Raw genomic sequence first — 12799 nt, 5'->3', positions numbered from 1 at the left:
ACTTCCAGATATGCGTCAATAAAAAGGAAGTGAAGATGTCGTACAGCTCCACAGTATTCATGCCTCAGGATGCCAGGCCCTGGCATACCAATGGCAACACAGCGGACAGAACCTCCTACCAGAACCTCCTGACAATAAAACCATGGTAAGAACACAGCTTAACCCATTTAGGCCTGACCTCGAAATTAAAAAAGAAATCTTCTAAATCCTCCAGTTTTCTGAAATATTTTTTTCAAAAATAGCAGACCTACAAGCTCGTAGCGCGCCACTCGGTGGCGCGCTATGAGCTTGTAGATCTGCTATTTTTCAATAGCTAAATTATAACATAATGTTTAAAACACCAAAAGGGGTTCCCGCCCAAACCACATGAACCCTATAGCATCCATATTCTGGGAATTTCACAATATCCAAACATTCTGAGAAACAGGCGAACAGTCAACAAACATGAACGTGTCGTTACAAGATGTATTGTGGGCTTGTAGAAGGCCCATTTTTGATGAAGAGGTGTAGAGGAGGGGGAAAAAGGAGGGGGGGCTAGTGTAGACCCATTGGGGTGGTTAAATCTAACATGCAGATTGGTGATTGGCCACACTTGATTGGCCACACTTGATTGAACACAAGTCTGTTTTTGTCATCTTTAAGTTCATATGTGCTGTTTTTATATTAATATTATGGATTTTGTGTTCGTCCTTGCCTATGTTTGCCTCTGGAAAAACAACATTTCTTGACCTGAAGGTAGCCTGCTGGTTAACAGCCTATTGCTCGAAAACGTGACCACTGGCCACTGCCAATAAACAAAGGGAATTACACCATTGTGTGTGAGAATATCCCATGAGTGAAGTTACAAAGAAGAAAAAAAAATAAACATTTACAACCAGAGACCTGGAAAATTAATGTGAGGGGTTTTTACGACCCAGCATTCTAACCTAGCCGCAATTTGCAACTCTAGATTTTCTTTAATAATGGGATTTTTATTAAGGTGTCGCTGCCTCCTGCATTATGTGCAAATTCGAAACAGGTGGTACGTAGGGCCGTTCAGTGACTTATGACGAGTGCTTCCAAACTCCAACACTTTCTTGACAGAAAGTAGCTCATAACATGTCTACGGTGGATTTGTATGAAACGAGCTCGGCAGATTGAAAGAGGATAATTCAAGTTTGGCCTATAGAGCTGCAATGTTGGTGAGTTTAACGTTGTTTAATACAAGCAGATCGCAAACGCAAATTGGATGAATGGGGAGTCAATGGAGAGTATTGCAACTCTAGATTCACCCCATTATTTAAAAAAAAGTTGCAAATTGCGGCTAATTCTAACCTAGTTTCACACTTCAGCCATTTGGTTCATGCTCTCATCCAGAGATAACTAATACATTAATTAGCCGTAGAAGGAAGCACAGTTGCTGGCAGAATTTTAATCCGTGGCCTCTCTGTTGGAGCAGGTAAGGGGTTTCCAGACATTTTCAGCTCAAGATCCAAAAGATACGTTTTGTATCTTCCTGGCTGGGACCCAAACTTACAAAAATACAATGAAGATTGGTTATTTTCTCTAAATCTTGCACATTTCTGAAAACTTTTGTTCTCTAAATCTTGCACATTTCTGAAAACACAATATTTACTTTTATGCGACCCATAAAAACAGGTTTGCCACGTAAAATGGCTTGTGGAGCTATGTTGGGAAAACCAGGAAAGGTCCCAGGTTGAAGCCTATTGTCAGTTTTCAATTACAATATCTCCTCCTTGCTGCTTCAGTGGGCTGGCTGAACAAAAAGTGCAGGGCTATGGAGAGGAGGCAGAAGCTTTGACAGAAAGCGAGAGGAGACTGGAAGAGGGCCGACGGTGTCACATGGCCAAACGGGAGCAGGGTCTGGAGGAGCTGAGGTGCCGAGTGGAAGAGGAGGAGCAGCAGGGAACGGGAGACCTCAACCACAGATGGGAGGAGAGCTGCAGTGTCAATAAGCTGGAGGAGGAGCACAATCCCATCCCAGAGGAGGTGGGCGACAGGTTTAATATAAAAACACTCCTGCGGCTACTACTACCATCTATAATATATCTTCTACATCAGGCGTGCCCGTACGTTTTTGACTTAAGAGCTACTTTCAAAATGACCAGCTCAACAAGATCTACCCACCCCAAAAAAAATATTATCCCATTGCTGAGAATAGTTTGAAAATGTACCTGAGGGGGCTTTGGAATAGAGTTGTTGGTGTTACGTTAAGACTTCTTCCAGGAAATAAAACGTCTGGGTTTCCGAGGCTACGTTAAGACAAACGCACTCGGAATGGGAAATAGAGGGAGGGAAAATGGAATTGGTACTGTCAGTGTTTTGTTTTGTATAACTTTGCAATGCTACTGACGTTTGTGCACAGCAACACTCTTGAAAACAAAGTATTGCATTGTGGGTTTTGATGTCATTCATTGCAGACACCTTAATTCAAGTGGCAGATGCTTTTTTCCTTTTTTTTTAATTACATTTTTTACGGCCATGTGGTGGTATACCTGCACAGCCTTTGTGATCTACTGGTAGATCACGATCTACCTTTTGGGCAACCCTGTTCTACATCTACTACAACTCCTGTTACTTACTATAACGATTGCGTAGTTTGTGTAAGTGGTAGACTGTTACTCCTTTCATGACAAATTGTTATTTACCGCTATAACTGTAGCCAGTTGGATATTTGATTCCTCGGAGGTAAATGAACGCTGGTGTGTTTTAGAGCCAGTTGCATCCATGTAGTGTCTGGGGTAAAGAGCGTCGCAGTCCCGCCCCCTACCATGGACCAGGAAATGAATCCCAATGCATTTTTCCCATAGACATTTCAAAAAGTTTATTTAAAGACGGTTACGCCGCGGACAAAGCCAACTCGAGTCGTGACAACTCATGACCACACAAACAATATTTTGGACCAAACAAATAATTACAAAGAAGAAAAACAACAACAAAAAGTGTTGTAACCTTCCGTTTTTTTCTTCTTTCTAATTATTTTTTCGGCCCCAAAAATTGTGTTTGTTGTCATGATTTGTCATGACTCGAGTTGGCTTTGTCCGCGGCGTAAACGTCTTTAAATAAATACTTTCTGAAATGTCTATGAGGAAAATGAACGGAGAATCATTTCCTGGTCCATGGTAGGGGGCGGGACTGCGACGCTCTATACTGCTGTAGTTTTGAACACTGAATCTATTGGTGATGTTCCACTCTACCCATAGGAGGACAGAGAGAGGGTGAACCCGGAGAGGAGGGGGACGCAGGGGGTGCATCAGGAGAGACGCTCAGCAACACTCTGCACTACTAGCAATGAAGAGGAGCAATCCATAAACCCTTTTAGTCCCATGAGTCCAACATTTAAGGTAATCTCAGTTAGAAATAAATAAATCAAAGGATCTTTTGTACATAATGTACCTAAGAGTGCTTTATATGCAATATGCAAGGGACATACACATCATGCTAAGACACATGCATGTCTAGAAAAACAATATTTATAACAATGGACAAATGTAATGTTAAGACAAACGGACTGTATAATCAGACTAAGAAATCTAAAATCCCTGCTAGATGGCCCAAGAGGCTGTGCTGCTCCTTACACCCAACTGAAGATGTTGGCCAAAGGATGGCGTGCGTCGTCAAAATCAGACGAGATCACCCTGCATTCGGCCTGTAGGCTATTTGCATGACTGTAGTTTCCAAAAGGTGGCATACCCATTTCCTATCCTGGTTAATTGTCTCCACCAGGCCGAAGGCATGGGGAGAGAGTATGTTCTGTCCGTGTGTGTGTGTGTGTGTGTGTGTGTGTGTGTGTGTGTGTGTGTGTGCGACCGACCGTCCGTCCGTCCGCCTGTTACCAGCTAATCTCCGGCACCGTTAACCCGGTCGATGCCAAATTTTGCACACACACTCCCTGGATGCCAACGATGAACCTCTGCCCCAGATTCTCCAGAGCGGCCTGTCATAGCGCCACCAGGAGGTCGACTTTTGTAAAACATATTTTTTGATATTACTCTGCCAGATTTTTCCATCCTAATTGGCTAACATTGGCATTCAAAGTTTGCAGGATTGGCCCGTTTTGAACAAAGCCTCAAATCATGAACGCAGCGTGCAATTTACATGAAATATTTCACGGACTTTCCTACTAGGCTGAGGAATATATCCCACCCTCACATTGGCCTGGTATAGCGCCACCAACGGGTGGATGTTATTTTTGGAACAAAATGCCTCAAATCATTAAATTGACATCCAAGGCGTAAGAAGAAATGGAACCCTTTTCACGTTGGCCTATTATAGTGGCACCAGGAGGCCACAACCTGACCTGCCCTGGTGGAGACCTGTGCCCAGAGGGGCACTTTTTCGGGTTTTTTTGCGATTTTTATTTTTTTTTGTTATATTATGAGATATCTTGTGTTCAAAGTTAAAACACATTGTGGCAGAGGAAAAGTCATGGGGTCATTCAAATGGCTACGGTTCATCCTCTGAGAAACATGAATGTGTCAGCAGCAATCTGCCTGTTATATTTTGAGATGTAGTGTGTGGAAGTGGAACATTTGGCCTATAGGTGGCGCTAGATGAGAGGCCATGGGGTCAACTCAATACTATTGGTAGGATTCATCCTCCTGGCGTGGAGCATGACAATCCATCACAGCACATCTCACTCATCTTTCTAAACTATAAATATAATAAGACAATTACAATTTAGGAATTTAGCAGACGCTCAGAATCCAGAGTGATTGATGAGTGATATTTAATGTAAGCAAGGTAAACACAAGGTAATGCATCAAAAAATCAAAAACATAAATTCTATGTACATTGAAACTATACAAACATAGGATGCCTTCCGGGTCAACAAACCAACAGAAGTATACAAATAGCAGTGGGCTGAAATCAGTAGAGTACATACTGTATCTCCACCAAAACTATGCAAATGTTATTTCAACCTGACCTTTGACCATTTTGACTCAAAGGTGAATCATGTCTTGACTTTGGCCAGTATGCATTCCCACAAAGTAGCACGAAAGTCCACCCATCCAGGGTTTTGACCTTTTACATCGATATCCAGCCTCTACTGTTCATTCTCACCAAGTTCAATGAAAATCTGACCATCTGCTTTTGAGTCATTTTGCCTAAAGCTAAACAAACAAAATGGTCATGTTGGTGGAGGTAAATGACAACAATGTAGTTCTGTCAGTCATGTTCAGATGTCTTGTCTCTTTCATGCTCCACATGCCACCCCGCTAGAAACTTCTCATTCAGTTCTATCCAGTAAGTTTGCACGCATGTGTCATCAGTTATGTTCCTAGCTGTGCTGCTTGTACTGTGTTCTATACTGTATGAGTGTTATGTGAGTTATGAGCTGGTAACTTACTTTGCGTTGCCAAACTGTCTGCAGGAGTCGTCCATTGCAAACAATGTGGATATAGTGTTGTTTTGTTATACAGCCAACAAACGCTCTAATCCAGACAAAATGTATAGCCAGCTTTTGCTGTGCATGATGCCAATAGTGTGTGCATTGCTTAAGTGAGATCAAAGGCCAAACCGTGTTCGGCTCTACAAGGCATGGGTTCCCAAAGTGGGGTCCAAAGTGGGGTCCGGTGAGGGGTACTTGAGATAGTTGGGAACCAAATGGACCCTTATGGGTTTGTAACTCAGAGAGTGTACAAATGGAACCAAATGAACCCTAACGGGTCCATTTGGTTCCATTTGTACACTCTCAGAGTTAACTTCACAGTGGATTTACAATATAAATTGGGGTACCAGAGATAGAAATGCCATTAAATCAGGGGTTCGTAGCATAATGCATGTGAAACTGGGGGTCCATGAAATGTTTTGGAATCACTGCTAGAGCCGTAAATATCCTCCCTTATCGGGGTCACTGGCATATGTTTTCAAATGGGGGGTCCGTGGCCTAATGAATGTTGATTTGGTTGTCCTTGACACAAAAAAGTTTGGGAACCACTGCTACAAGGTATTGCTTGTGCTACATTGGTACTGTGCTAATCCAGGTTATAACCTGTGTCGCATGTTGTTGTCTACCCCTCTCTTCTGTCTCTCTCTTCTCTTTGCGATTTTAATAAAGCAGAAATGTCTGAGAATATTCTGTTACAAAAGACATTCTTTAGTTCATGTATTTAATGTTCTGCCTTCCTGTGTTATGCAGAATGAGATGGAGGCCAGGGTCACAGCTGAGAGCACATGCACGGTGAGTGTACACTGTTACTTTGAAATGAAATTAAATGATTACTATATTTACCCAGGGTATCTGGGCTAAGCTCAAGAACTTGTTTCCAGCCAGGCCCTGCTCATAGAACATTTCATCGTAGTGGTTCAATGCCTTGTTCAAGGGCACTTCAGCGGTGGTAATTTTAACGTGTCGGACCGCTGATTCGAACTGGCGACCTTCCGGTATCAAGACCGCTCCGCTATCCGTTCGGCCACCGCTGCCACTAACTCTCTACTAACTCTCTACTAATGGAAGGGTCCTTTTACTTCTAGTAATAGTCTGAGTTACAAATGGATAAATGAACACAGAGAAATGATATTAGCTGCATAGCATTATATGCACACATTGCACATGAAAACGACCAGCAGTCCTGTATTCTGTACACTGTACAGTCAGTGAAATTATGGTATGCTCTATAAATTCTGCAACAACATGCTGTGGTCTGATTTCATATTCCTAAATTCAATTCACATTTCAACCTTTTAATCAGTGAGAGCTCCTGCCTCCTGGTACTATAGATACAGTAAATATATACATTTGTTGGTCTCTGGTGCATTAAACTTTAAAATCCACAGAGGCACAAACTAGCAGCAGGTGACACAATTACCACTAGGTGGAGTTGTTTTACAGTTTTGAATAATGCATAGTGTTCAAGGTTAGCAGTTTACTGTTTTGTGTCATTAACCAATAACCACCACCAAAACTATACTTCTTGAGCAATGTCCCACAGGGATCTGTCCGTCCATTTTTCCCTCTCCACCAAATATTTTCTACCAAAGGTTCACCTATTATGCCATAATACCAGAATGTAGGTGTTCATGTCATTAATCGACTGGCTCCCTACTCTAAACCAGTGATTCTCAATCTTTCTGTCAAGGACCCCAGTTTTAATTCTATATCCAATCTTTGTTCATATTTAGATCACTGAGAGAACAGAGTGTCTGAGTCGCTCTCTGAAGAACAGGTGAGGCCAATATGTTTTATTTTTTACTTTGATGTCCACTGAGAACTAATATATATATATATATATATATATATATATATATATATATATATATATATATCATAATAATATTATATTGGCTCTTGTGCAGTAGCAAAGCAATGCTCGAATAACTTCTTGTTAATGCCTAGATAGAATAATGAATGAGTGAACAGTGAGACTTCTGCAGTGGCTTAATGCGTTTCATTTTATTAACGTTTTTTAAGTTGAACCTTATTACATTAATTTATTTAATGTATTTCATTATCTGCTCAAACCCCAAAATATATAAGAGTATAACTTAGGGCTTTCACTTCTAGTGATTTTGACTAGTTGGCCTACCTATTATGTAAAAAAAAAACTTTTATTTTTTTAAATAATAGTTTAAAAACGTGGTGACTATAACTATAATCTAGCTGATCTTGAGGCCTACAAAAACGGGGGAAAACATTTTTTTTTCTTATCAACTAGTACCAACAAGGTAGACTAGTGGATTTACTAGTCGACTAGTTGAATAGTCGACTAGTTGCTTAAAGCCCTACTATAACTTGTCATATTCCTCCGTTCTTTGTAAAGCACCGACAGTGTGAAGAAGACACCACCTCCTTTGACTGTTGCCAAGATTGACAACAGGCTGGAGCAGTACACGCATGCTGTCAAGGTATGTATGTACCACAACCTCTGGAGCAGTACACGCATGCTGTCAAGGTATGTATGTACCACAACCTCTGGAGCAGTACACGCATGCTGTCAAGGTATGTATGTACCACAACCTCTGGAGCAGTACACGCATGCTGTCAAGGTATGTATGTACCACAACCTCTGGAGCAGTACACGCATGCTGTCAAGGTATGTATGTACCACAACCTCTGGAGCAGTACACGCATGCTGTGACTGTCAAGGTATGTACAGTACCACAACCTGTGACAATGGTCCTCAGTCCTCAAATTCCCTCTGCATAATGCTATACTACAGTACATTATTTGTACAGTAGTTGTATAAGCCAATAGATCTTGGTACTGTATAATATCAAATAATATATTGTATTACGATATACCTTATCTTCTCTTTATCATAATATAATACCACATGATCACATCCTATCATATATTTATTATATATCATATTGTACTATATTATACACTTTATACACAATTTAAAATTGAACGTCTAACATTTATCATATGTACTATACCATATATATCATATTATATCCTATCTTATCATATTATTATGATATCCTGTCGTCTTGTAATACTTTCCTACACCAATACTGTTTTTCTTTCTTGTACAGGTCTCTTCTGAGGATGCCACTGCGTCCAGGCAGCTGTTGACGGACCTGCCCGTTCCTACGGAGCCTGTAGCCTCCAAAAAGAACCTTTTTGAGGCTGGAGACGCCTGGAACCAACACTCCATGAAAGTCCCTCTGGCAAAGGTTAGGTTAAATGTTCCAACTATTGACTCTTTCGAAAGCTTCCCCAGAAAACACTGATATAATTTGCAGCCTTCATCATCACAAAAGGCTTTTTCAGGCTTTTTTTAAATTCATTTTTCAACATAATTATAATAAAATTAAATATCTGCTAAATCTGATATATTATGATACCGATTACCGATTAATTGGTTTAAGGCCAATATCGATGTGTTTGCCGATTAATCTCCCATCACTACTACAAGTGGCCTTGTGGTTAGAGTGTCCGCCCTGAAACTTGGAGGTCGGGGTTCGATCCCCGGCCGCGTCATACCAAAGACTGTAAAAATGGGACCCAATGCCTCCCTGCTTGGCACTCAGCATCAAAGGGTTGGATTGGGGGTCAAATCTACTAATCAAATGATTCCCGAGCGCGGCGCACGCTGCAGCTCACCGCTCCTTGGCTGCGGCTCACCGCTCCAAGAGATGCGGAGAACACATTTCACTGCGGTAACGTGTGTGACAAATCGTATGACTTTGACTTTGACTTTGTACCTAATGAATAACCATGAGTTTATATTAGTTCAATGTCTCATACATATCCATAATGTGACATGTTCATGAACACAACAATAACTCATCATGATTTGTTCTGCTCATTCACACGTATCAAACACCATCAAACAAATGTTTGGTCATTTTTGAGTGGTGCAACCAATCCCTTATCGAGCTATGTGTGTGGCTGGGTGCCTGCCTGGCTGGGTGCCTGGCTGGGTGGGTATGAGCACGAAAATAGCATGGTTGTTTTTCACCACCTGTGCTCAACCTAACACACACGCACATATTAACTGTATATATGATGATTTCCGTGAACCGTTTCGGACGTGGGGCGGCTCGCCGGAATTGGTCTGGCCCCCTGGGTGCGTTCCTTGGGATCTGGATGTTCCGGAGACCCCCCGGGGACCCCCACACGGAGTTGCACCACTCACTTCACACGGGTGTGATTTTTTTGTTTTTTTAGGCCACCACAATGCTTTTCCAATGGGAGTCATATGGTTTGACCAAACATTTGTGTTTGATTGCTGATTGCTGGTGGTGTTCTGCCCCTCCCCCCCCCCCAAAAAAAACCCATGTGACTCCCATTGGAAAAGCATTGTGGTGGCCTAAAAAAACAACCAAACATTTGTTTGATCGGTGTTTGATACGTGTGAATGAGGCCTTGTCAACATTTAATTTGACTACTAGCCAGATGTTTTGACACACTGATGACGTAACAATTATTTGCCTCATATTTGTCTCAGGACGCAGAAGGTATCAATGTAGGTGTGGCTGAGCTCATCAACCAATGGGTGAAAGGGGGCTCGGATGGCACCAGAAGCAGTTCTGCCTCCAAACCAGCTGTGAGTTTATTGATATTATGGTGTTTCTTTAAGTGAGGCGTTATTGATAACACCTCACTTCATTCAGTGGCTTTAAAACAATGTTGCAACACTGTCTGTCATAAAGCAGTTGGGTCACACAGTATAATGCTCTAATAATGCTCCATTATGTAACCCGTTACATGTTATTAACCATTACTTTCAAATACATTTTAACACCAACGTGATACAATTTCATATAATAAACATGAATTATTGTCAGTTGTTTACTTACTGCATACACTCTGAGGTTTCTTTTATTTTTTAAATTACATAGGCTAATACGTAGCCCTGAATCAGAACCCCACTGCACTTACCTTCCGGGGGCCTCGTTGTATGGCTAAAATTCTGAGCAGACAAAACAGTAACATCCTACTCACCTGTTTGGAGTTTATATTGCAATACATAATTTGTTAAAGGAGGATTCAGTGATTTCACTTAATTCAAATATCACTTCTTTTTTCTTTTTTGGATAATCCTCCCTACTATAAAGTGTGCTGACCATATAAGGAGTTCCTCCCTGTCCCCAGTGAGCCCCTGGGGTCAAAAAAACCCTAGTTTCGGTTTGGGCTTTGGGTGGCAAAGCCTTCATCCAATCAGGATGAGAGGGGCCTTCCTCCAATCATGATCGAGTGGGGCGGGCCTTGGTGCACGTGCTGTTGGTCTGTTGTACTTCCCCCCACTGTAGAGCGTGTGCATGTCCACATCTTGTTACCGGGTGGACCGTTTTTTTTTCCAAATCACCCAAATCACTGAATGCTCCTTTAAGGGTGTGTGTTTTTTCACCCCTTCTGAATCTTTTTTTCTATTACAATTTATTGAGTTGACACAGGCACGCATTGCAGGTAAATGTGCACGTTTCATCACAAAGCCTTCATCAGCATTGGTAACACCTGGCAGAAGGCTTTATGCTGAAACCGGTATGTGCACCCGGCAAGGATGTATTAAAAATGTAGTTGGATTTGAGCTCACATTCTCTTAAAATACACAGCCTGACACTGTCAATGATGCTGAGATATACTGCCCTCTTGTGGGGGAATTGTCAAACTTCAGTCTTTCATTGCTTGACATTTTTGTACTGTGGCTGATTGACATTTTAAAAGCTTTGGTTATTGGCAGTTTTATTTATTTCATTTTCTATAGTTCTTATCAAAATTCTAATAATTTTGTAAATATTTGTACATTAGAGTATAGAATGCACTAAACATGTACAGTATTCATCAATCCATAAAATGTAAACGGTATCTTCATCTCAGGGGGAAAAAAAGCATAACCAGGTGCTATATAGATATAAAAAGGTAACGATAGTTAAAAGGGTCAATGGTGCTCACAGATCAAACATGAGGGAAAAATCGCACCCGTGTGAACTGAGTGGTGCAACTACACATTTATTGTTATACGTCACAAACGTCACATACTAACCATAGCAACCATGCTCGTTTTTTTGGTTGCTAACCATAGCAACCATGCTCATTTTTTTGGTACGAACAAACACGGGTACACGGGTACAAAGCCAGTTGTTGGAGTGGTTTGCACCACTCAAAAAAACAACAAAGACAATCAGAGTGAAACGGAGGAAAAGCCTTCATTTAATAATAGGCAATATTACCAACATGTTTCGACCTCGGAAGGTGTTCATCAGGCCAAAAAAAAGGATCTTCATCTGATTGACAGATGAAATAGTATACTCGATAAGCTTTGTTATCAGACCTTTTCGGGTATCGGGTTCAGAGCTCCATCCCTACTGACAAACCATTCACAGCATGTCGTAGTATAATGTAGTCTGATTTCACTAGGTTAACGGTGATTACTAATTGTGTTGTCATGGTTGCAGGAAATAAAACCAGGTGATGTGCTGTGCAAGAAGAATCTATGGGAGAACCTTGGTGATGCGGTCTGCTCTGGAAGAGCGGGGAAGGTATGCAATATGCATGCTCACACCTACAAGGGCTGTTTCCCTGTTTATTATGCTGTTCATTATGACCAAATACGTTGCACATAAAAGGAATTTGATTTGGTTGTTTTTTGTCTAGGTTACAACACAGAAAACGAATTAATAACAAGTAGTAATGGTAAAAGAAACTAGGATATTTAACAATTCACTTGATGAAATTTGATATAGAAAGTAACCGTCTTCTTTGGAACTGCCATAGAATACTACCATTTCATACACATTTCACTTTTCTTTTTTTTTATTTTAAAGAATACTGTATGTCGATCTCCATTCTCTTATCTTGACCTCTTGTCTTGAGGTAGGATTCTGTGTTTATTTTACATACTTTTTTTTGAGCCACTTGAAATAATCCCTGTTTGAACGTGCAGCAGGTATAGACGTTGCAGCTTGACACATGAATAGTGAAATATATTTAGCTTCATGTAATGCTGTTGTTGGGCAGGACAAGTACTAATGTCTCTACTGGTTGACAAGGAGTAGTGCCTCAAACACCTGCTAACACAACATTATCTTCACATGCCTAATTTTGCTCTCCAAAGCAGGAGAACCAAGTTTCTCACTGCAGTGTAACCCAGGGGTCTGCAACCTTTTTTAAATGAAGTGCCATGTTTTTATTTTCTAGATAGTCAGTGTGCCATATCAACATTAATTAATTTTAATGACAAAAAGTTTTTCCTTATTTTTAAATATTTTCTTTCACTTGTTATAATGATCATTAGACTCGGGGCAATAACAGAGTTCAGTTTTAATGAATGTAGAATGCAGGATGTAATTTACACACAAATGTGAGGGACTTCATTTATTTGACTGCATTTTTTTAAATGGTTTA

General features: G+C 40.9%; 1 protein-coding gene across 2 annotated transcripts in view; it reads left to right on the top strand.

Annotated features, from left to right (window-relative positions):
- LOC306919128 (lymphocyte-specific protein 1-like) overlaps window positions 1-12799 on the top strand; it is a 36818-nt gene that overhangs the window by 12345 nt on the left and 11674 nt on the right. Inside the window, exons 4-13 of one of the 2 annotated variants that reach the window (XM_079496142.1) lie at window positions 9-145; window positions 1749-1989; window positions 3204-3344; window positions 5224-5247; window positions 6143-6184; window positions 7126-7169; window positions 7764-7848; window positions 8482-8622; window positions 9900-9998; window positions 11851-11934. In XM_079496142.1, the coding sequence (XP_079352268.1) occupies window positions 9-145; window positions 1749-1989; window positions 3204-3344; window positions 5224-5247; window positions 6143-6184; window positions 7126-7169; window positions 7764-7848; window positions 8482-8622; window positions 9900-9998; window positions 11851-11934 (1038 nt within the window). The remainder of the gene's footprint in view (window positions 1-8; window positions 146-1748; window positions 1990-3203; window positions 3345-5223; window positions 5248-6142; window positions 6185-7125; window positions 7170-7763; window positions 7849-8481; window positions 8623-9899; window positions 9999-11850; window positions 11935-12799) is intronic. The other variant, XM_079496143.1, reaches the window with a different exon arrangement.

This window comes from Electrona antarctica, assembly GCF_951216825.1.
Source record: "Electrona antarctica genome assembly, chromosome: 3".
NCBI classification, from domain to species: domain Eukaryota; kingdom Metazoa; phylum Chordata; class Actinopteri; order Myctophiformes; family Myctophidae; genus Electrona; species Electrona antarctica.
The sequence above is the reverse complement of the archived record's forward strand: the minus strand, read 5'-3'. Positions and strand labels throughout refer to the sequence as shown.